Below are 21372 nucleotides of genomic sequence, written 5' to 3' on the forward strand. Positions count from 1 at the left end.
GCTTCAAATTATGTTTACTGGAACCGCATTTCAACTCAAACAAGCCCGAGGCCTTGAATTGTGCTGTTCAGGAATGGTTTTGTTAAATTTGAAAGGAAACAGAAGATTTGAGTTGACATCATCCATAACCTCGTTGTTTTTCATTATTGTGCTGTTTTTAGTAATCACCAGCAGCGGGTACAGCCCTCGTTCAGCCCACCAGTACTCCCCTCCCCTCTACCCATCAAAGTAAGTACGGCGTTTTGCTCAACAGACGCCGCTTTCTAAGAATCCTTATCAGCATATCGTCTCCTATACCTCATCCACATTGTCCTCTTCAGTCATTGTCTGTCTTGTGTCAACTTCACATGTCCTTCCTCTCTTCTCCCAGGCCCTACCCTCACATTCTCTCCACACCGGCAGCCCCTCCAATGCCGACATACGCCGGGCAACCCCAATTCAGCAGCATGCAGCAGTCAACTGTCTACACTGCGTACTCCCAGACAGGACAAGCATACGGACTGTCCACCTATGGTATCAACACACATCTAAAAAGGCACACTGGCTGCACTAATAAACACATTAAAATGCACAATTATCTAAGATCCACTTTAACAAAAGTGTCCAACTAAAGCAGAAGAAGTGTTACTTTAAAAAGATTTACTGAAATGGAACCGCAGGCCTTGTGTCACAAAGAAAACACATTTAAGGACTACTTCACCGCCCAAATGATCATTTGTGTATCAATTATTCGCCCCGTGTTACGCTGAATTCGTGAAGAAAACTTTGTTTTTTCTGACATGCCTCCACGGTGAACAAATAATAAAAACAGAGAAACTTTTTGATGAATTGAAGTCAGAAGGGACTGCATTTAACAATAACAAAACTAAAACAAAACATCTGTTTACAAACTCTCACAGTATAACCCAAGTCTCATTTATCCAGTCATACGCTCAGCACTTTTGAAACAGACAGTCCCTTCCACGGGACGAGCTGAACTACAAGTGCAACTTCACTATGCTTTCTTTAAAGCCAGACTTCATTGACAAAAACAAGATCAACTCGATCAGTTACTTTGTGTGTTATTGTATGACTTTGTTGAATCCTTTAAAACACCAAAGTCACATAATAACACAGACAAACTGTCGATTGAGGCAGCCGTAGACCAGCAGCTCCCGTATTCAACAAGGTAAAATTACTGTTTTTGTCAATGGAGTCTGGCTTTAAAGAGAGCGTAGATACGTTAAAATTTTTTGGAAGTGCAGAGCATGCAGCTGGATAAATGAGACTTGGATTACACTGCACGTGTTGCATCAAAGTTTGTATAGCTTTGTTTTGTTAAATACAGACCCAAATGACTTCAGTTCATCTAGAATTTTTCCAGTTTGGGATTCTTTGTTCACCGGAGGCATATGAGATCAACATTTTCTTCAGGATTTCAGCATTGCATGGGACGAGTAATTGACATACAAATGGTGAAGATCTATGCAAGTCAAAAATGGCAACAGTATTTAATTGACAGCCTGTGCAATAATTGGAATTAAACTGTTCAGTCTGTCCAATTACATTTAGCTTTTTTACTGTGTACTTATTTATTGTATCTTGCTTTTTTATCCTGCTTTTTCTCCTTTCTGTTGCACAATCCCCTTTGCTGCTGTAACACTGCCAATTTCCTTGCTGTGGGACAAATAAAGGATTATCTTATCGTATTAAAATGCATTATGTAGTTTGCCAGAAAATGGCTTATGTTATTCTTACAGTTTTACCAGTACAATTTCCTAAAGCTTCAACGTATGCAAACACTGCATAATATTCTTCTGCTGTTTTTTTTTTTTTTTTTACTCTACCAGATCTTGGTGTGATGTTGCCGGGCATTAAGACGGAGAGCGGCCTGGCTCAGAGTCAGTCTCCTCTGCAGACAGGCCTTAGCTACAGCCCCGGCTTCACCACACCTCAGCCCGGACAGACTGCATACTCACCCTATCAGATGCCAGGTCAGTCGAAAACATATACTATTACACACCTTAACGTTTGATGCTTTACTAGTCACTCCCACCTCAATATAATAACCTTTACTCTAAAAAAATGAAGGAAATATTTTCAGTATTTTATATTATAGATGATCTTATCTTTCAATGCTATGACTTTGCACAGTGTTTTCTTCTCTGCTGTCTCTCTGTCTAATCCCTTTCTTTTTGTCCAAAGGTTCCAGTTTCACTCCTTCCTCAGGCCTCTACGCCACCAACAACTCAGTGTCCAACCCCGCCAACTACACTGCCACACAGCAGGTACATCAGCGTCTCAAAACTCAGTGTTTGTGTGGACGTTTTCCCTTTAGTTTAAACCTGGATGTCTGGTACAGTCCAGCTGAAAGTTAGCTTAAATAACATACATTTTCCCAGGCCCAGTAAGAAAGCCCATTTCCCAACAGAGTTCCTGCCAGAGCAGATCAACCATGTTACATGTTTGCTCTGAGTGGTCAAGTGAATGTCGTTTTCCTCATTATTCTCCTGGCTATAACTAAAGATGAGGATTTTGTATGGCGCAGTTGCGATTGTGTTTGAGAGCAGAAGTGGTTTTACAGTTACGCTTCCATGCTACTTTTCCTCGTTCAAGAAATAAAATCTAATTGCACTGTGACCTCGCAACAGGGACAAACGTAGGATAGAAGCAGACAATTAGTCTTTGTGAAAGAGTATTTTGTTCTGGTTATTTCTCTATGTCCATATGATGAATTGCATTGTGGTAGCGAAATGCTTAAAGGGGATTTTTAATGTTCCACTATGATAAATGTGACTGTTTACAGGAAGAAAAGTCAAGGTTTGGCTTGTGTGGGTAGAATAAAGGGAATATAGAGTGTGTGTGTGTGTGTGTGTGTGTGTGTGTGTGTGTGTGTGTAACTGAAAAAGAAATCAAGCATAAGACGGAAAGGGAGAGAGAGAGAGACTGATAGACAGCAAGTCTGTGTGCAGTATGTGTGAATCTGCTTGCGTACACACTTTGCTCACTTCATGCCAACTGTGCATGTGTGTGTGTGTGCATTCATGTGGTGTGCTCCACTTTATAAGGACTTGTAGAGATGAACGTACTGACAGGTTTAGAGAGCTGACTCATAAAAGCGCCCATCTCCACTGGGTCAGTAAAAAGCAGCAACACAAGGCTTTATTGTTTTGGAGATAGAAACTACAGAATCGAGGGAATAAAAGATTACAGAAATGGGAAGGAACACTTGTAAAATCTCTCTTCAAAAGTCAGTTTGAACCTCACCAGACAAGTGAAACATCTCAATTTTCTTGTGTTTTTTTCCCACCAGGCGTAAGTCTGGAGGGGATCATGCAGTTGGTTATGTCTGTGCATGCCTGAGTGAGTGTGTGAGTGAGTGTGTGTATTAGTCTGTCCGAATCTCACAAACTAGTGGACCAATCGGCCTCATGTTTTGTTTGCACATTTATGACTGTATGCTCGAGGCCTTCTTGCAGTTGCGGTGATTTACAATTGTTGAAAAATCTGTTTTATTGACTGTTTATACCGTTATTGACTGCTGACTTGTCAGTCTTAACCGGCTGGAGCAAGAATCAGATGTTTTAATCGTGGCAAACCACCACACACAAATGAGCGTTTCGGCAAACGCTCCAGGACCACAAACCCAGGGATACATTTGAACTGCCAGCTTGTTTATGAAGAAAAAGTAGCTCTACAAATACGCATAAATTGGTATTAATCACATATTTCTCTCTCACCGTGACATTCAATTACTCTAATATGCATATCTAAAGTAAGAATAGTAATGTAAATTGGCCAACAAAAAACAAGTGCAATTTTAAATTTAATTATTGAACAACAAAGCTTCAACGAGCCTTTTGTACCAGTTGTTTTAAACCATTATTGATTGTAGTACACATGCTCATGTCTACATAAACCATCAAAAATAGGTATTTCCCTAACCTCCTTTAAGTTCTTTAGTTTCTCTTTTCTCTTTGAGTTCACTCAATTCTAAGTCAACATTTTATCTTAATTAAGCCTGTTTGAAGAGTTTAGTTCTCCCTTCTCTTAAGTTTGCTTTACCAGTACAAAGGTTTCAATCCACAGTAACACATCCTCCATGCATTACCAAAGCAGCACCAAAAATGGAAAAAAAATGCAATTTAAACCAGAATCAAGACCTGAAAACATAAATTTCAAAGATCTTCCTCTCTCTCTCTCTCTCTCTCTCATATATATATATATATATATATATATATATATATATATATATATATATATGATAAACTCAATTTCACAACTCAGTGTATAATCAGTCATTTTGTTAAGCCCTTTACAAAGTCCAAATGACCTCCACTGCACACTGCAGCAAAATACTGAAAATCTGGTCCTACCATGATTCAGGCGTGTTAAGTGTTGTCCTTGTTCTTGGGGTGTTGGTTGGTCCTGGTGAAGCAGACATCTATCCAACACGATTTCTCCAACAACTGGCTCGCCATCTCTGTTATCCAGTTTGAGTGTGCAAACACCAAACCATCCTCTCAACCAAAACCTGGTCTGTTGTATCACAGCACAAAACACAGATGTTTTAGTCTCAAATATTTTCGAACAAAATGAAATACCTGAGCACTAGTAACTTAATATTGCTGCATTTATGTGATGTTGAAAGGTCCTGGTTACCAAGTTGGGAAATCGTTGTTCAGACTTTGTTGTGTTCATAAAGTAAGAACAACATGGAGGCTACAAAGCAGTGCATTTTAATTAAACAAGAGGTTGAAATCGGTTTCCTGTTATTTATATTTTCATATAGTATTTTATTTTTTATGTTATATATATTTTTATACTTAATCTACGTCACTTGACGTAGACAGCAGTTAACATTAATACCATATTACACTAAACATGTGATCAAAATATATATTTAATATTTGAATAAATAAAAAGGTTTCTTACTATTGACCAAAACATTGACTTTTACCTGCCATGTTTATGCATTTATGTTGTTAAGTCAGCAATTTGTGTTATAAAATACCTTTATCAATATTAGTGTACTCTCCTGGCATGCTTTATAGTTCAAAGTTTGCTCACTTGTTACTGCTAATAGATTCACACACTAAAATGCGCAATTACTTAAAGTAAAAACTAGCCACTAAAAACAAAATAACAAAATATACAGTAGGCTATAATTGTGTTTACCATTAACTGTTGACACTGCTTCCAGGCATAGCTAATAGATGTATATACTAAAATCTGCAGCTACTAAAGGTAAATGATAGCAACTGGGAACAAAATAACTAAATCTATAAATTTTACTGTCAGTTGTTAACACTATTTCCGTGCTTTCCGCCATTTCCGCTGCCCTGATACCTCATGCAATTGTCACAACTCGGTTACACCGATATCATCGAAATTTCCCAGTTTCACAATCGCAGTTCTGACATTAGAGGGCCGTTCATGTGCTTGTAACATGTAAATACCCTCAATACGATATTTCCGAGGAGCACATGAATGCAGCATAATGGTAAATAAAGATGGCGGCGCCGTTTACCTCGGTTTACGAACAAAGATTAAACTTGACCATTCCTGTTGCATTCAGTTTATAAATTTGCTTTGCAAGAAAAAACACAACAAACACAGTATTATTCTCGCTGTCTAAGCTTAGCTACGAGCAATGTCGGCAGCAAAAACAAACAAGGAAACGGCATATTAACTGACAGAAATAAAGTTTTTACTCACCAACTCAAGCAAAACCGGAGTCCAGGAAAGTAGACGGCGCGTGGACACAAAAGCCTCCAAAAAATAAGGACGAGTTAAAAAAAAAAATACATCCTTGAACTTGCTACTTTACTCGTACTTTACTCCTTTCATCCGTTGGTTGGACTCCTCTCACGCTCATCTCATCTCGTGCCACCTGCTGTTTTCTCTCCGCTTCTCCTCTCTCACCTGCGCGCGGCGCTACAGTAACACCTGATTGGCTGTTACCGCTGCACTGGTTAAAGAAACAGTACACAAAATAAAACAGCAAAATCAACAGTATAAACTATCATTCTACAGTGACACTAGTAAACATACAAACGGTTGTTATTTATGTGCATACATTAGGCCACATTTATTTTTTGTTTGACGTTTTATTAGTTTGAACGTTAAATGTGTAAGATTAAGGGGGCGGGGGGGTTATCCATAGAGATCCATGGAGATCTCTCCAGAACAAACAGATCTGGTGATTTCAACCAGTAAAAACATGGAATAAAGCAGTTTCACCTTGTAAATCGGTGTAATTTCAGTGCTGTTCATTGCAGATGGGCTTCTTACTACACTCTAGATATAAACACGTCGTTCTTTGGTGACGAAAATACGACAATTCTTATTTTCAGGTGATTTTACTCGAGAAAATGTACTTATGATATTAGATTTCATTTTTACCTATACACTATATCCCCCTAAATCCTACACACAAGGCCTTTAAATGGTTCCTTTTTTGGTCGGTTTTTGTGTTTATTGTTGATATTTCCTATTTCTTGTGCAGACAAAATTAATAATGTTCAAAGTCCAGTTATGAACAACATGGATCAAAGATTTGTGGCCTGTATTTCAGCTATTACGAATACAATTATCCTAATACATATAGCACCTGTTAGCAGGTAAACTTCTGCTCTGTACAACACACCATTGCGCCATGAATGAGCTTAGTAGCTTTGTGAAACACATGTGGCACATCTGCTAAAAATACAAGAATTCTCTAGTGTGACCGTGGTCAGTTCAGGTGGCTGCATTGCGGAGATCTGCACTCTGCTAAGTGCACTTTCCTGGTCATTTTTGTTGGTTTGTTCTTTGTCTTTACAATCTTGTGTGCTCACACTTAATGTTGTTTTCTGCAGGATTATCCCTCATATACGACATTTGGCCAAAACCAGTATGCCCAGTATTATTCCGCCTCCACCTATGGGACTTACATGACCTCCAACAGCGTGGACGGCACAGGCTCCACCGCAGCCTACCAGGTGCAAGATCCCGCCCCTGCCATGACCGGACAGGCTGCTGAACTACACCCAGGTTTGTATGACAAAGAAGAAGATCACCAAGGCCCAATACCATTTCATATTTTTATCCTTTTTAACTTTTGTTTTCAAGTGCCACCTTTGCCCGTCAGATTAGATTTACAAGAAATAATGTTTGAAAAATTCCTCCATGAAATGGGGAAACCCTTCAAGACACTGATACATCATTAAAATGCTGGCGTTTACGAGACAAGTGTTGCCAGACATTGCAAAAATGTCTGTGTTCTGCAGTGGTGATTTCTTTTGCATGGGCACCAAGCAGCCACTCTCCAGGACGCTCCTAATTCATTCAAAACTTAAGTTTCACTCTAGGGGTAGGTCAAACAAGTCCTTAAATAAAAAAGAGAATAGCTACATTACTAGGCTATTAGCAGTGTTCTGAAGGCTAACAGTAGCAACCTGTGCTACTACCTTATCAGCCTGAACTGTTTTAGACAAGTGCAGTAACTTTGGGGTTGAGTACTTTTACACTAGTTAGCTACTGAGACATCAACATGCCAGCAATTTCTTTTGTTATGGTTGTTATAAAGAAAAGGGCCATAATACTTTGGAACGACATTAAAATAAAATAATATGTTTATCAGAATTTAAATGCCTTTTTTTGCTCATACATTCATCTTGACTCTGATGTCTCTTAACACTTGGATTGAGGCACGCATCTGAAAAACCTCAATTTGGAGGACAATGTACTTGTACTGTGTGTTCATTTCATCCATATCTGTGCACATTTTCTAAAAGCTGGCAAATTCAGACAAAACAGAGCAGTATCGCCAGAGATCATGGGGACAGTGTAGTGTAGTTCAAACAAGATCCAACTGTTGGAGTTGACGAAGACATTTAAAAAATATCCAAGTGGAGCAGATTAAATATATAGCAAGAATTCTCCGTCCACATGTTGCGATGTATTAAATGGCCTCAAAGACCTCCGCTATTTATAATGCTGCCTCTGTTTAAAGGTACATTCATTATTACGACTTCCTTCACCATCGCCTCGTCTGCTGTTGTGAGAAACTTTTGACTGTACTCTCTAGTGCCATCTATTGACTGTTTCTATGCCAACATAAAGGACATATTGTAGTATGTGGGCAGTGATGGTTAAACGTTTGAAACGAACGTACCTATTTTCGCACATAAAAGGGAATATAAATGAGCCATAACACTTCATCACTTCATTGCAAGAGAGAACAATTACTGGGACACGTTACAGCTAGTTGTAAACATGTAAAACGCAGGCTTAAGTGGTAGAGGCCAGTGGTCTATTAGGATTGAGCCCAACTCTCCACCACAATTCCTCTAACCTCCTAAATATGCAAACAAACGTCAGATTTATCGCAGTTTTTTTTATACTGGCTCTGTAATCTTGTTTCCAGTAGAAAAATACCACAGTTTGGGTAACTGAGTTCAAAACTCTCTTTCACCCATGATGAAGCACAGGAAGTAACTTCAGACCGTAGTCATAGTTACCTGGCACCAGGTTCGCTAATTGGAGCATCCGCACATGTTTACATTAGCCTCTGAGACTTTGATTAGTGATGTTAAATATTGCACTTTTGCAGATGAGTCAGAGAAATAAAAGAGAAGAGAAAATAAGAAAGTGCTCAAGTAAACCCATATGTACAGAAACGTGGCTTAGTATTCTATTTTATTTTTCCTTTTTTCACATTTTTTCCTTTGGTTTATCTTGGCTGTAATTCAGGAAGCCTGATTAAAGGAGCTTATCATTCTTCCCGTCACTGGCACTTTCCCTCTCGCTGCTTTTCTCACTATTTCTTCTCTTGGAGTTACAGTTGGTATCTGTATTTTTTTTGTCTCTCACATTCTCTCCGTGTGTTTTTTGTGTCTTTATCCACCCCCTCTCTCTTGCTCTCTCCCTGATTGAGACATAACAATATGAGTGCCGAAGCTTCGAGTCTGGTTCTAGTTACCACACAGCAGTGGGAGCATATGGCATTAGGAGGGCGTGTGTGCGCACAAGAATGTTTGTGCGCTCCTGCAGAATTTCCTATCTTTGCAAGAAGCATCAGATTACCTAACTTTTCTAATTTATTGCACAGCTCCGTCGTTCCCCTCCTCTGTTAAATCTTTACATTACATGTTATCATGAATCAGTCAGAGCAGCAATGGTGCTTTTGTTTGGGTTCCTCGGTAGTCTTTAAGTTGATCTGTTGTGCCAATTACCTTGAATTATGAAACCTGACAAGATGGCTTATTACTGTACAAAGTCTGAGTTATCGCTGCAGAACACCTGTGGGATCGGCTCAGGCCACATCATTACTGTTGCTTTAATGCGGTGAATAGAGTTTGTGATTGCTTGAGCAGTTTCAGACAGACATTCGATCATTTGTAAATCTTAAATGTTTAGCCCTGCCTATGTTTGTATACGCTCTCAGGGGACTTTGATACAGTGCAGAGCCCCTCCACGCCCATCAAAGAGCTGGACGACCGAGCCTGCCGGAGTGGGGGGTCCAAGTCCCGGGGCAGAGGCCGCAAGAACAACCCCTCCCCTCCCCCTGATAGTGACCTGGAGGTAAGGGACTAGAAAACACCCACTCGACAGAGCAGTTCACTGAATATTTCATTCAAATCTCAATGGATATATAGTATTCCCTTTGATCGTCTCTGCTCAGCGAAGTCTCAAAACAACAGCGGAGAGGCTGATAGAGAGCGGGACCACCCATGTCACTGTCCAGTGCAGCATATGGGCGAAAAAGATGCACATTTCTAAAAGAGCATCTCACATTGTCTCACTTTTTTTTTGTTCTCCAGAGGGTGTTTGTGTGGGATCTGGACGAGACAATCATCGTCTTCCACTCTCTGCTCACGGGCTCCTACGCACAGAAATACGGCAAAGTAAGATCCTTCACTGACTGTTTCTTATTGTGTTTTATAGCCTCCCTGCACTATGTCAGTCTATCCATCCATTTTATTTCTGTCTGTCAAACTGGAATCCCAGGTTACAGCTGGTGCAACAGGTCAATCTTCACACTTTGCTCCAGAATCGGCCAAATTTTGATCTAATAACTGAAGCATCAACCAAACAAACCCTTGACAAAGATACTAACTGCTGCACTATTGAAGCCTGGAGGGATGTGTCATGACTGACCCCAGAAAGCACTTAAAGACGAGGGCAAAATTCTCACTTTTACAGTGTCAATTTGATTTGCTCTCTAAACACAGTACTCTGCCCAGCTGCTGAAGTCAACATTAGACAAGCAAAGAGTTGATAATATTGCTAATACCCTCATTTGCTTAACCTTTAGTTATTGCTGTTAGTTCATAGCAATAAGCCTTATAAGTAGTCCTAGCTTGTTCTCATTCCAAAGTCGTCAAATATGGCTGCTTTTGCAGTGATTTCGGTATAAAATTCTGACGCCAAAAGCCACCTATCGCGGACGGATTCTAAGCCCGCTGTTTGTTGACGTCCCAGCATTGGCCACCATGTGCTTTTCTTGCTGCAACATAACCAACTGCTTGTGTAGCGCAATCCCACTGTGAGCTTTGGTTCACATCCCGGCGTCAGTAGCGTCATTTTGGTATGTCAACAGCAGATGCAGAGGGATAACTTGCGCTTAATATGTAGATGCAGAAGTTCACTGACAAAGCGGCAATAGGAGACGACTTGGGATGACAACATGTTGGATTGATGGAGGCTGTTGGGGCTGCAGGCAGCTTGCCAGAGCTGAGGAGATGCAACTCCATCTATTTCATTTGAGAACGTTTCAAACAAAAAAGCCATTGAAGAGTTAGGATTCTCTTAAAAGTTATTAATTTTGTAAATGTTGAACAGAGTACTGAAGTGCACTGCATTTACAAAAGAAAAATTGTGGACACCTTTTCTCATAAATATTACTGACTAACTTGCAATTACAAGAAAAATTCTTATAATTACGAGATTGGGATTTCAAGAGATCAGTCCAGATCTTTCAAGAGATCAGTTTGAAGCCAAACCCACAGCCTTACTTTTAGAGGACTTAATATTTGACTCTTATGCAGTTTTATAAAATGCAACTCAAAGCAAGCACATTCAGTATATTATAACATTACATCAACTACTTGAGGAATGTTATGGTCAATTTATGATGACGACCACATACATAAAAAAATCTGTAATACACTACATATTAAGAATGCATTAAAAGACATTAATAATTGCTAATACTTTTGTTACTTCAATCATAATTTAACATTCAAATTTCTCACTTGGACAGATGTTTATTCAAGTCTTCATTTTAAACTTATTTGGTGGTCTCACATTCTCACATAACAGCTACACTGTTTATAGTTCCCTTTATTTTAATAGCTCTTGGCTCTGATCTGGGATCATCCTGTGGCCAAGGCTACAGATTTTTATTGGGTGATGTCGTTTCCTGTGGGCACCGCCGTAAGCCACCAGCCTGCCCATACGGGTTTTTTGAGTTGCGCTCCTGCAGCCTGCTGAGTCCATTCTGATTTTCTTATTTGGCAGTCGAACAAAAGCTGGCACGAGCACACACTCAACATTTGGAGCCAGATAGAGCAAATGGGAGCCCCGGCGTTTTACAGATAGCGGTTTGTGGGCACTGATGTACTTCCTAGTCGTGGAATTTAATGTTTGGCAATTGGGATTTAATGGTTATAAGAAAGGCCCTAGTGAATTGTAAATTTCTGTGTGTCTGTCAGAGAAAAAGAACACATTGTGGTTGAATCAGCTTGGTTTGCGTTGTTTTTATTGTAGAGAAATACGGAATACCAAAGCATAATATCACAATTTCAGTCTTGGCTTGAGCAGAAAAGCATTTTTCCTGACGTGCAAAAAAATAATGAATAAAATGCCTCAAATAAGATTTCATGCAATCTCTAATAATATGGCATGTCCTGTATTAAATATAATTCTAAGAGCAGTTTTCACCTCATTTGCTGCTGCTGCCCTGAAGAAATTTAGTGGCAGCTGTGTCTGTTCACACCTCGCCCAAAATAGTGTTTACGTTGTTGACATAGCAACCACAAGACCTACATACCCCCCTCATACAAGCTTTGAGGGTATAATATCTGCTCTAAATGATGTTTCGCTTTTTAATAAATATACACAGAGTTATTATAACAGGGGATAATGTTCACATCGTTATGAAGTGTTGAGTTTCCAGCACTCAAATGATAACAGCGGAGGTGGAGAGTGGAATTGTTTCAGGCTACCTTTGCCAGGCCAAAGTAATATTTGCAATTCTTGGTGATTGATTGAACCTGTGTGGCCAAAATATTCAGACCCAGTCAACAGAGGAAAATGTTAGCATTATATGTTACTCAGACTACTGCTCAAGAGCACCAAACAGCAAAAAGCCAGTTGTGATTCTGCAAATCATTGGTGTTTCCAGCGGCTTTTCAACCTTCAAATGTGGTTAATTTAAGAGGCTCATTGCTGTTTTTCAGGCAGCTTTTTAGTCAGGAAAAGTGGTGATTTATACAAAGACATCACTACATTTCCTGCATCAATAGTGGCACAAATAATAGCACAAAGAGTTTTTGTTTTTTACCAAGACATTTCTAGGTTTGTGTCAGGGTAGTCACACAAAAAGTGGTTGTTTTGATACCGAGTAACTGCTGCTTTTCCTGCTGAGATTGTGGCACAAAAACCTGTTTTTCTTTACAGAGACATTGTGTTCCTTGATGGGATGGGATAGTAGCACAAAAGCGTTTTTTTTTTTTTGCAGATATCGCTATTTTTCCTGCCGGGATTGTGGAACGAAATGTTTTTGTTGTTTTTTTTTTTTAGAGACATAGATATTGTTCCTGCCAAAACAGTGGAACAGTGCCAAGAAAAGTGGTTGTTTTTTACAGACTCATCAACGCATAGTCTACTTGGATAGTGGCACGAAAAAAAACATTGTTTCTTATTGAGGCATCACTGCTTTTACTGCCGGAATAGTGGCACAAAAATTAGTTGTTTTAAGCCAAAACATGATCTTTTCCTAATCATAACAAAGTGTTTTTGTGCCTAAACCTAACCGCAAGTTAACCACAGCTTTGGTGAAACATAAAGTTTAAATGCGACATAATAATGTGCAAATGTAACATGTCCGTGGTTTACAGAATCGTTCAGTGCCAACATTTTTTCTGCCGCTTGGGTTGAAATATTACAAAAAAAAAAAAAAAGCCACCCCAGCCTTTCTGGAGCCCAAAGCAACAGCCAAACTCAACCACTCAAAGGGAATAAACACATTTCAGCCGTGAGTGTTTCGACACACACCGATGTCAGTAACTCTCCGTTGGCTGGCAGCCAACATAATCATTACCTGAGAGACAAACCTAAGTGCCGCTTGTCTCTGTGATTGACAGGGCAGCAGGGGAAAGAAATACAGTTGAAATTGCTGCTATCACTATTAGCAGCTGTCAAGTTTTCGAGAGCTCTACACACTTTATGGAGCATTCTCACAGTGTTTTTTTCACACTCAGGAATGCCGTCCATCTCTCTCTCTTTCTCTCTGTGTGCCTGTGTGCCTTGCTCTCTCACTTTCACTCTCCTTCCTGTTGGTTTCTTTCTATTCTGGTCGTCTGACGGCGTCAGCGAATCGCGGGGCAAGCTGTCGTCCCTTGCTGACCTATCACAGATGATGGTTTTTGCAGCTGAGCCTGGGGCTCACACATACACACACACACACACACACACACACACACACACACAAACCATTCACATACCACATACACTCCGAGCGTCTCCCTTTGAGGGTGCCCACGCTCTGCACATACACACATAAAGACACACACTCTTCTTCCTCTCACCCCCCACAAACACCCCACTGCCACCACCGGCAAGCATGAGGAATGTTGATGGGACAGAACAAGTGCAACCTGTCTGTCAGCATCTGCTGTGATGAGTGGGGCGTACCAATTCATCAACTTGGGGTGGGTGGAGGGGGGGTCAGGGGTGTGAATTGGGAATAAGACGGGGGTGTGTAAAAACAGAAATGGCTTTTGGGTCAGGAGAAAGTTTATCGGAAAAATTAATTTCTTACGCTGATGTCATGATGATATGGCAAAATGAGGTCATTTGAGACACTTTTTTTGTACATCACCAAGAAAACCCCTGAAAACTCTGCAGTCTACCTTTAAGTGTTACTTTTATAACTTGTTATGGTTCCCTGTTATATTTCTAGAAGGAAAATATGTTGTTAAGTAAAACAATTTATAAATTTGGACTTAAAACACACTGAGAACCGCAGACTCACTCCAAGGATATGTTCAGATAAAATCATGTTGTTTTTTTTTAATGGTTAAATCCATTCATCAATTCAGTCATTAATTCATTAAATGACAATGTAACCTTATTTAAAAAAGATTTTCCAACTTTCTGCCATCCTTTCCCACTTCTCTAGCTGCCTGTATGCTTGGTGCCATATTGGCTACAATGGACATGAATGGGTGTAACAATTATGGCTAATAATGGACTATTGTAGTTGACAAGGACTTGCAGCATCATCTCTAATACTAAGTGACAGATATATCAAAAATGGCCTTTTTAGCTTAATTTTGTGTCCAATTTTATCTAAATGCATGAAGTACTCACTCAAAACCCTTTCTCATAAAAAGTAAAGTGTTTAGTGAAAATATTTTGATTATGGGTCAAACAATTAATAAAAAAGAAAAAAATACCTTACCACTATTTTTGTTGTTATACCCTTATGATTTTAGCTGCAGTACTCGTATGATCAACATGAGAAATCAACATACCACACTGTTTATCTTTTAAGTTCTGGGAACCACTCAGTTTTTAACTTTTTGTAATAGTTATCTCAGACCGATCAAAACCATTGATTCATGTAAAGCACATTTGTAGTAAGATGTAAGACCTTATTTGTCCCATTTTACCTGATGTCCCACATTACCTGACTTCATCCTAATAATATTATCCTCCTCTTCCATTAGGATCCCCCAATGGCGGTGACACTGGGTCTGAGAATGGAAGAGATGATCTTCAACTTGGCTGACACACACTTATTCTTTAATGACCTGGAGGTGAGACACAGATATCAGACAGACACATACAAAAATGCACATTTAAAAATGTTCAAGGTCGTTTTGAAAGGCTTGAAGTTTTTCTTGCACAGCATTCAAGTTTTGCACAACATCAAGCGCTTAAAAAAGTTTCTTGAAACCAGATTGTCATTTAGTTAAATACTACTACTGCCCCCTAGTGGTGTACAATGATGCAACACCATCACACACTTTCTGCATTTCTCTTCATGTGTGCCAGCTAGCTGAAATTATGATTAACATATAGTTTAAATCTGAAATATTTAAAAAACACCGGAAAAGTGGGGCAAGAAAATATATAAAATATATTATGGGTCCTTGAAAAGTCATAGGAACGTTTCGAAATTTTGACCATGAAAATGTGTGACATATTTTAAATGACTTATCTATAGATCTGTTACACTTCTGCTGCTGCGACACTTGAATTTCCCTACTTGGACTCAATAACATCTTATTTGTGTGTGTTGTGTGTGTACAGGAGTGTGATCAGGTACATATTGATGATGTATCATCAGATGACAATGGCCAGGACTTAAGGTGAGGATTCAATGATTTACATTTTTAAAAAATAAGTAAAATGTAAACATCGATTGTGCTATTGAATTATTATTGTCTGTTTTTTATATTGTATTAATTAACAAATTACAGTATTTGTTTTTTGTTGTTTGGCTCTTAAAGGAGCAGTTTGTAGGATTTGGTGGCATCAGTGACGATTGCAGACTGCAACCAGCTGAAATTTCTCCCATGTGCCGAGCAAAAACTCCCAGTTAGGATTCCTTTAGTGTTCATTGTTCAGGAGGTTTTTACTGGGAGCCATATTATCCACAGAGGTCTCTTTCACTCCAAAACAAACAAATCCATTGATTTTAAACCGGTAACAACTCTGAATGAAGCAGTATCACGTTAAAACAATCTGTTTTTCTTACACTGCTTGTCACAGAGGAGCTGGTGACCACGGTGGCCAGTGCAAAAACGTAAATGTCCTTGTCTAAAGTAAGTGTTTAGTTTGTCCATTTTGGGCTACTGTAGAAACATGGCATCCAATCCCCATGGATGAGGACCCGCTCCTTATGTAGATATAAACAGCTCATTCTCACGTAACAAAAACGCCAACAATTCTTATTTTAAGTGATTATACACTAAAGAAACTTATTATATTATATTCCATTTCCACCAATGTATCCCGCTAAATCCTACACACTGGACCTTTAAAGTGTTTTTTAAAGGATGCAAATGTATTAATTTATCAAAAACAGTCAAATGTATATATTTTTTCTTTTCATTTTAAAGGTACTTATGAATTGCATTCTTACCAGTAAATGCTGGCAGTTGTGTTTGTAGTACTGAATAATGAAAATAACCATTTGAACTTTTTTGTTCTACCAGAGCAGATTTTTCAAATAAAACATATCATTATTATCGACAGTACTTACAGTTTTGCAACTGATGGCTTCCATGCAGCTGCAACCAGCGCCAACCTGTGCCTGGCTACGGGTGTCCGCGGCGGGGTCGACTGGATGAGGAAACTGGCCTTCCGCTACCGACGAGTCAAAGAGTTGTATAGCACGTACAAAAACAATGTGGGGGGTAAGCCAATCTGTCGGGAGTTTGCTGGACAGTCAGGAGGGAAACAGAAGAGCAAGACATTTTCGTTTAGTGGAAAATTGAAAAATTATTGACCAGCAGATTAAAGTTGTGTCTGAAAAAACATCACCTACCAAAAGTATTAGCTTGTTTCAAGTTTTCCTTATATTGCAGATGGAAGGCTCCAGATTATATTAATTTTAATGGAAAATAATAATGTTAGATGTATTTGATACTGTCTTTTATTAATGACATTATTAATAAAAGACAGAAAAAAAACAGATCAAACCTGGAATTGGAGGCAAAATCTCAGCACAAGTATTAAACGATTACATACAGTATGCATACTGTACATGCAAATATAATATAGAATATAATCTTTATCAAAATAGCAATACTTTTAGCTAAATACTCATTGATCATTTTTATTTGACCAAATTCTGGCTCGAAATGAAAAACATATCCCGTGTTTCTTCCTGACATGTTTTTATGTTAGAGTGGAGACTATTCCAAAATGTTACTTAATAATATTTAATGTTTATTTAAAAGCAACACAGCACATGAATGAACGGTATAAAATACAAATGTAAATATGCCAGATTTGGCAGTAATGCTTTACATCCACGGTCCCTTGGCAGGTAACAAACAATAGACTGCAAGACATTAAGGCCCCTATAAAGTTTAACAGCTTTATACAGATATAACAAACATTAATATATTAAGCGATTTTTAACCCTAGTGTGTGTGATGCCTGATGCTGGGACAGTTTTTTGAAGTCATGCTGTGTTTTAGGTCTGCTGGGTCCTGCTAAAAGAGACGCCTGGCTGCAGCTCAGAGCAGAGGTGGAGGCTCTGACTGACTCCTGGCTCACCCACGCACTCAAGTCCCTGTCCATCATCAGCTCCAGGTGCCAAATTATTTACATTATTCTGTCTTTCACACTTGGCGGTGATCCATGACAGATTTGCGCAAAACTTAAGCAACAGTTTCACAATGTTGAGATGACTGAATTTCCATTGAGTGATGCTTTGCACTTGTCCTCTCGCAATAACATTTCAAGAAGAAAGGCGATGAATGTTAAAACATTAGCAAGTTCATTCTTATTGCAGCCACTTCACTAGCTGTCATTTTTTCCAATCAAAAACATCATAAGCATTGTGCGAGCGATAATGGAAAGGCAAACCCCTTATGTGTGGGAGCAGCCTCGTATGAGGGATTTGATATGAGGTGATAGTCCACGATTTCACAGAGGAATTGTGGATACAAAACTTTAAGCGATGCAATAACACCTCTTCTAGCGCCTGCTGCATCATGCCTGAGGGATCCAGTTCCCACCAACAAGCACATAGCCAGCATCATGTGGGGTATGAAAGCAAAAAAAAAGGGTTTCTATTGCAGATTTGTGAAATATGCCTTTTTTAAATCACCTTAAATACCACCTCATGCAAGGGTAAAAGCTTTTTGCGATAAATGGGAGTTTTTCGCAATTGCTGTGTTTCCATTAAGTGTATTTTATAGTTGCAATTTCAATTCACGCAATCTTAGGGTAAATAGAAACTCGCCTACTGTTGAGCTTCTATGGTCCTTCCCTCCTTTAATTAAGAAGGCCAAGTTTTAAAGCATGAAAAATTTTCCATGTTCAAAGTGTTCTGTAGCAGTAAGGTGAAGAGCACACTGTGACCTGAGGCTCTAGCTCGAGTGAACTCAAAGCTGCATCTGTGAGCCTTCAGCTCCAGTTAACAGAATGTTAAAATTAGCGACATTTTCTTTCGTCTCTGAACGCTTCGCAGATATGGACACGTTTCTTTTCATTTCGTTTATTGTCAGACTTTGATAAGTTCCTTTTTTGGGGTTTCTTTGCAGTGTAGCCAAAGCTGAAATTGCAACTTTCTCTGCAGAATTCTCCATTATTAAATCAGGCTTTCGCCAAAGAGATGAGCACCTGCATCTGCATTTTTTATAACAGCTAATAGGATCGCCCTCTCACTGAAGTGACCTGTGATTGGCCACAACCTCCCGTCACAGACTACATTTTTTAAAGCCTGGAAAGAGCCAAGAGGACGCGACAAAATACATTTATTAACTCATCGATCTGATCACCTATCCTTTCTTTTACCTTTACATAATACAGCCTGCTCTGTGTGTGTGCCCCACAGGAGTAACTGTGTAAATGTGTTGGTGACCACAACGCAGCTCATCCCAGCACTCGCTAAAGTTCTCTTGTACAGTCTGGGATCTGTTTTCCCCGTCGAGAACATTTACAGTGCAACAAAAATAGGTAAGAGGCAAACACTCACACACATACACATACTCTGTAAATTCTAAACAACAATCTGATATTGATGGAAGTAATTCAACTCATATTTCAGTTATGGTATTTTAACAATTCAAAGGTCAAATATATTTTGCTGATTAACCATTATTTTGATTTGATTTTCTTTATCTGCTCCATATGTTACCGATATTCTGTTTCTTGTTATGATATTCAACTTATTGCTTTAGTTGGGCTCAGGTTCACAGAACGGCTGGTTGGGAATTACAGTTTGTTTTATTTCATACCGTGTGTGTGTGTGTGTGTGTGTGTGTGTGTGTGTGTAAGAGAGAGATAAAATAATTCAGATTAAATCACACAAATACTCACACACACAGAAAGGTGTGCTCATCTGCTTCAGAGCCATGTACACAGCTCTGCTCTACTGGCAATGGGAAAGATATCTGTGGCCTGTTTTTAGCGCATTTAGCTGTGTTTAAAAACAAAACAAAACTTGTACACGCACTAATTTAGGTAGAAAAGAGGTAATAGTCTTGTTGCAGGTGGTACAGCGAGTGAAGTTAAACCTTCATCATTGTTATTGGTTTGCTGCCCTGTACGTAATTCCAGCAAAGCTCCATCCAATTTCTACCTGAGCAGAACAATAGCCAGAATAACTGAAAGCATCTGCGTAGATGTGTAGGGTCATTAATGTGCCATGTTTCAGAAAGACCTCAACATTATATCCGTCCTCACCTCACATGAGGTCCTGATCTAGCCTTGAACAAGTCTGACACTCGTGGGATCCTCCAGGCCGGACGCCCACATTCTGAATGGACTCCATTAGCCCAAACCTCAGCCGGTTACGCCAATGCACCGCAACTGTGGCCAACACTAAATCACATTCAGCCGTACATCAGTCTGAGCAAAGGAAACAAAACAACTCGGATTAGGGTGAAGAGAGCCAAAACATTCAGGAAAGAAAGCTCAAAGCCAAGTGTGTGTGTGTGTGTGTGTGTGTGTGTGTGTGTGAGCTTATGTTACACCCATTTCAACCCCACTGTGCATTGATTCAAATGGACGTGGCAATGCATAACCATGACAACCACCTGAGGTTTTAAGACACAAGCAGACAGCATTTCAGGTCAAATGCCACATCCCATAGATTCAAGGATAGACAAAGTTTGACTTCTAAAATCACTATAGAGCACGTCCTCTTTCTGAGTCTTTGAGGAAACCAAATTCATTATTTTTTATCTGAAGTACCTCTCAGGATGCACCGTGTGAGTGTCAGGATAAATCAGTGTGAGCTATCTGTTATGGGATAAGTGTGTGTGTGTGTGCGTGTGTGTATTTGGATCATGTCATCGACTCAATCCAAATGTCCACCCTCCGAACTTGTGGACCGAGCCCTCACGGATTTCAGTCATACACTCTGTGAGGTGTTCGCTGTCATCACGTTAAATCCGCTAATAAATAGGCCTCTAGTCTGTTTCACTCGTTGCCGTGGAAACATTTGAGCGACATCTACATTCATGTCCACTGTGACTACAGATGGTCATCTATCAGTTCCAGCAGCTGACAAGATATAGATCCAATGTATCGGCTTTTTGTGACTGAACAAAATGATACATACACATTTCTATACAACGTATCGGCTACATATATTTTAATAGAGAAATGTTCGAAATAAGGAAAAGTGGGTAGTACTGACACTAGAAGACCTTTTTTTTAAAAAAAAAAAGTTAGCCTATAGTGTAGGCTGCATTAATAAAATATATTTTGATCGCCCATACTTATTCATAGTTCTGTATCATGATGTAGTTAAATACTATTTCTGACTTACATGACTCCAGAAATGTTTGTATTATTGCGCATTTTTTAGTAATTAAACCTGCAAAAAATGATGAAGTCTGTGCCTAAGTGGACTCTTTGTTGACTCGATAAACTGTGCATTTGGACAGCCCTCAGCACTCGCAGACTTCCTGTGAACATGCCCGCAATTTCTGCGAGTCTGCAAGTGCAGCGAAGTCTGGAGATTTGGTTTCAGCCATTGGCTTGTACTAATAAAGTTACTATGTTATGCATCTAGAAAAAAACATGTCAGGCCAAAGACATTGTTTTCTCTTTAAACCTAGTGAGTTAAAATGGAGCCGAATTAAATACTTTTGTTTACTGTTGTCGCTTATAAGCCATGCTCTATGTGTGTTTGGGGGCATTAGTTGAATCAATTAAACTTAAGTGCACCACAGAAAGTCAACACAATGGTATAGAAAAGCCTGTCTGCCAGTTAGCATTTCGGAGGTTCAGACAACAGCGTAGGCTGCTTGTGTAAGTTACATCGAGCCTACGCACAACTATGAATCAACCTTTAGTATTAGGCAACAAGTGGTTGTGGTTATGGTTAGGGTAAGTCTCCAGGAAATGCATGTAAGTCCATGTAATTTCCCCTAAAGTGACCCAAGTAAATGTGAGTGTGTGTGTTTGTGTGTGAAAGCTTCCTCTCACTGA

The 21372-nt window shown here is 39.4% G+C and overlaps 1 protein-coding gene and 1 long non-coding RNA gene across 6 annotated transcripts in view; one reads left to right on the forward strand and one right to left on the reverse strand.

Moving 5' to 3' along the window:
* The window catches only part of LOC148186833 (uncharacterized), a 54943-nt gene extending 49048 nt beyond the window's left edge, over positions 1-5895 (reverse strand). Inside the window, exons 1-2 of the long non-coding RNA XR_015779080.1 lie at positions 5698-5895; positions 4356-4518 (exon numbers count right to left, since the gene is read on the reverse strand). This is a non-coding gene — a long non-coding RNA (uncharacterized LOC148186833). The remainder of the gene's footprint in view (positions 1-4355; positions 4519-5697) is intronic.
* The window catches only part of eya4 (EYA transcriptional coactivator and phosphatase 4), a 66548-nt gene that overhangs the window by 42331 nt on the left and 2845 nt on the right, over positions 1-21372 (forward strand). For all 5 annotated transcript variants that reach the window (XM_042503527.2, XM_042503532.2, XM_042503526.2 and 2 more), the window contains 12 exons: positions 162-228; positions 371-513; positions 1830-1973; positions 2185-2267; positions 6840-7014; positions 9410-9546; positions 9786-9869; positions 14919-15008; positions 15505-15563; positions 16453-16613; positions 17403-17517; positions 18767-18888. In XM_042503527.2, the coding sequence (XP_042359461.1) occupies positions 162-228; positions 371-513; positions 1830-1973; positions 2185-2267; positions 6840-7014; positions 9410-9546; positions 9786-9869; positions 14919-15008; positions 15505-15563; positions 16453-16613; positions 17403-17517; positions 18767-18888 (1380 nt within the window). The remainder of the gene's footprint in view (positions 1-161; positions 229-370; positions 514-1829; positions 1974-2184; positions 2268-6839; positions 7015-9409; positions 9547-9785; positions 9870-14918; positions 15009-15504; positions 15564-16452; positions 16614-17402; positions 17518-18766; positions 18889-21372) is intronic.

The sequence above is a fragment of the Plectropomus leopardus genome, chromosome 16 (genome assembly GCF_026936395.1).
Source record: "Plectropomus leopardus strain MGB_pleo_1.0 chromosome 16, ASM2693639v1, whole genome shotgun sequence".
NCBI classification, from domain to species: Eukaryota; Metazoa; Chordata; class Actinopteri; order Perciformes; family Serranidae; genus Plectropomus; species Plectropomus leopardus.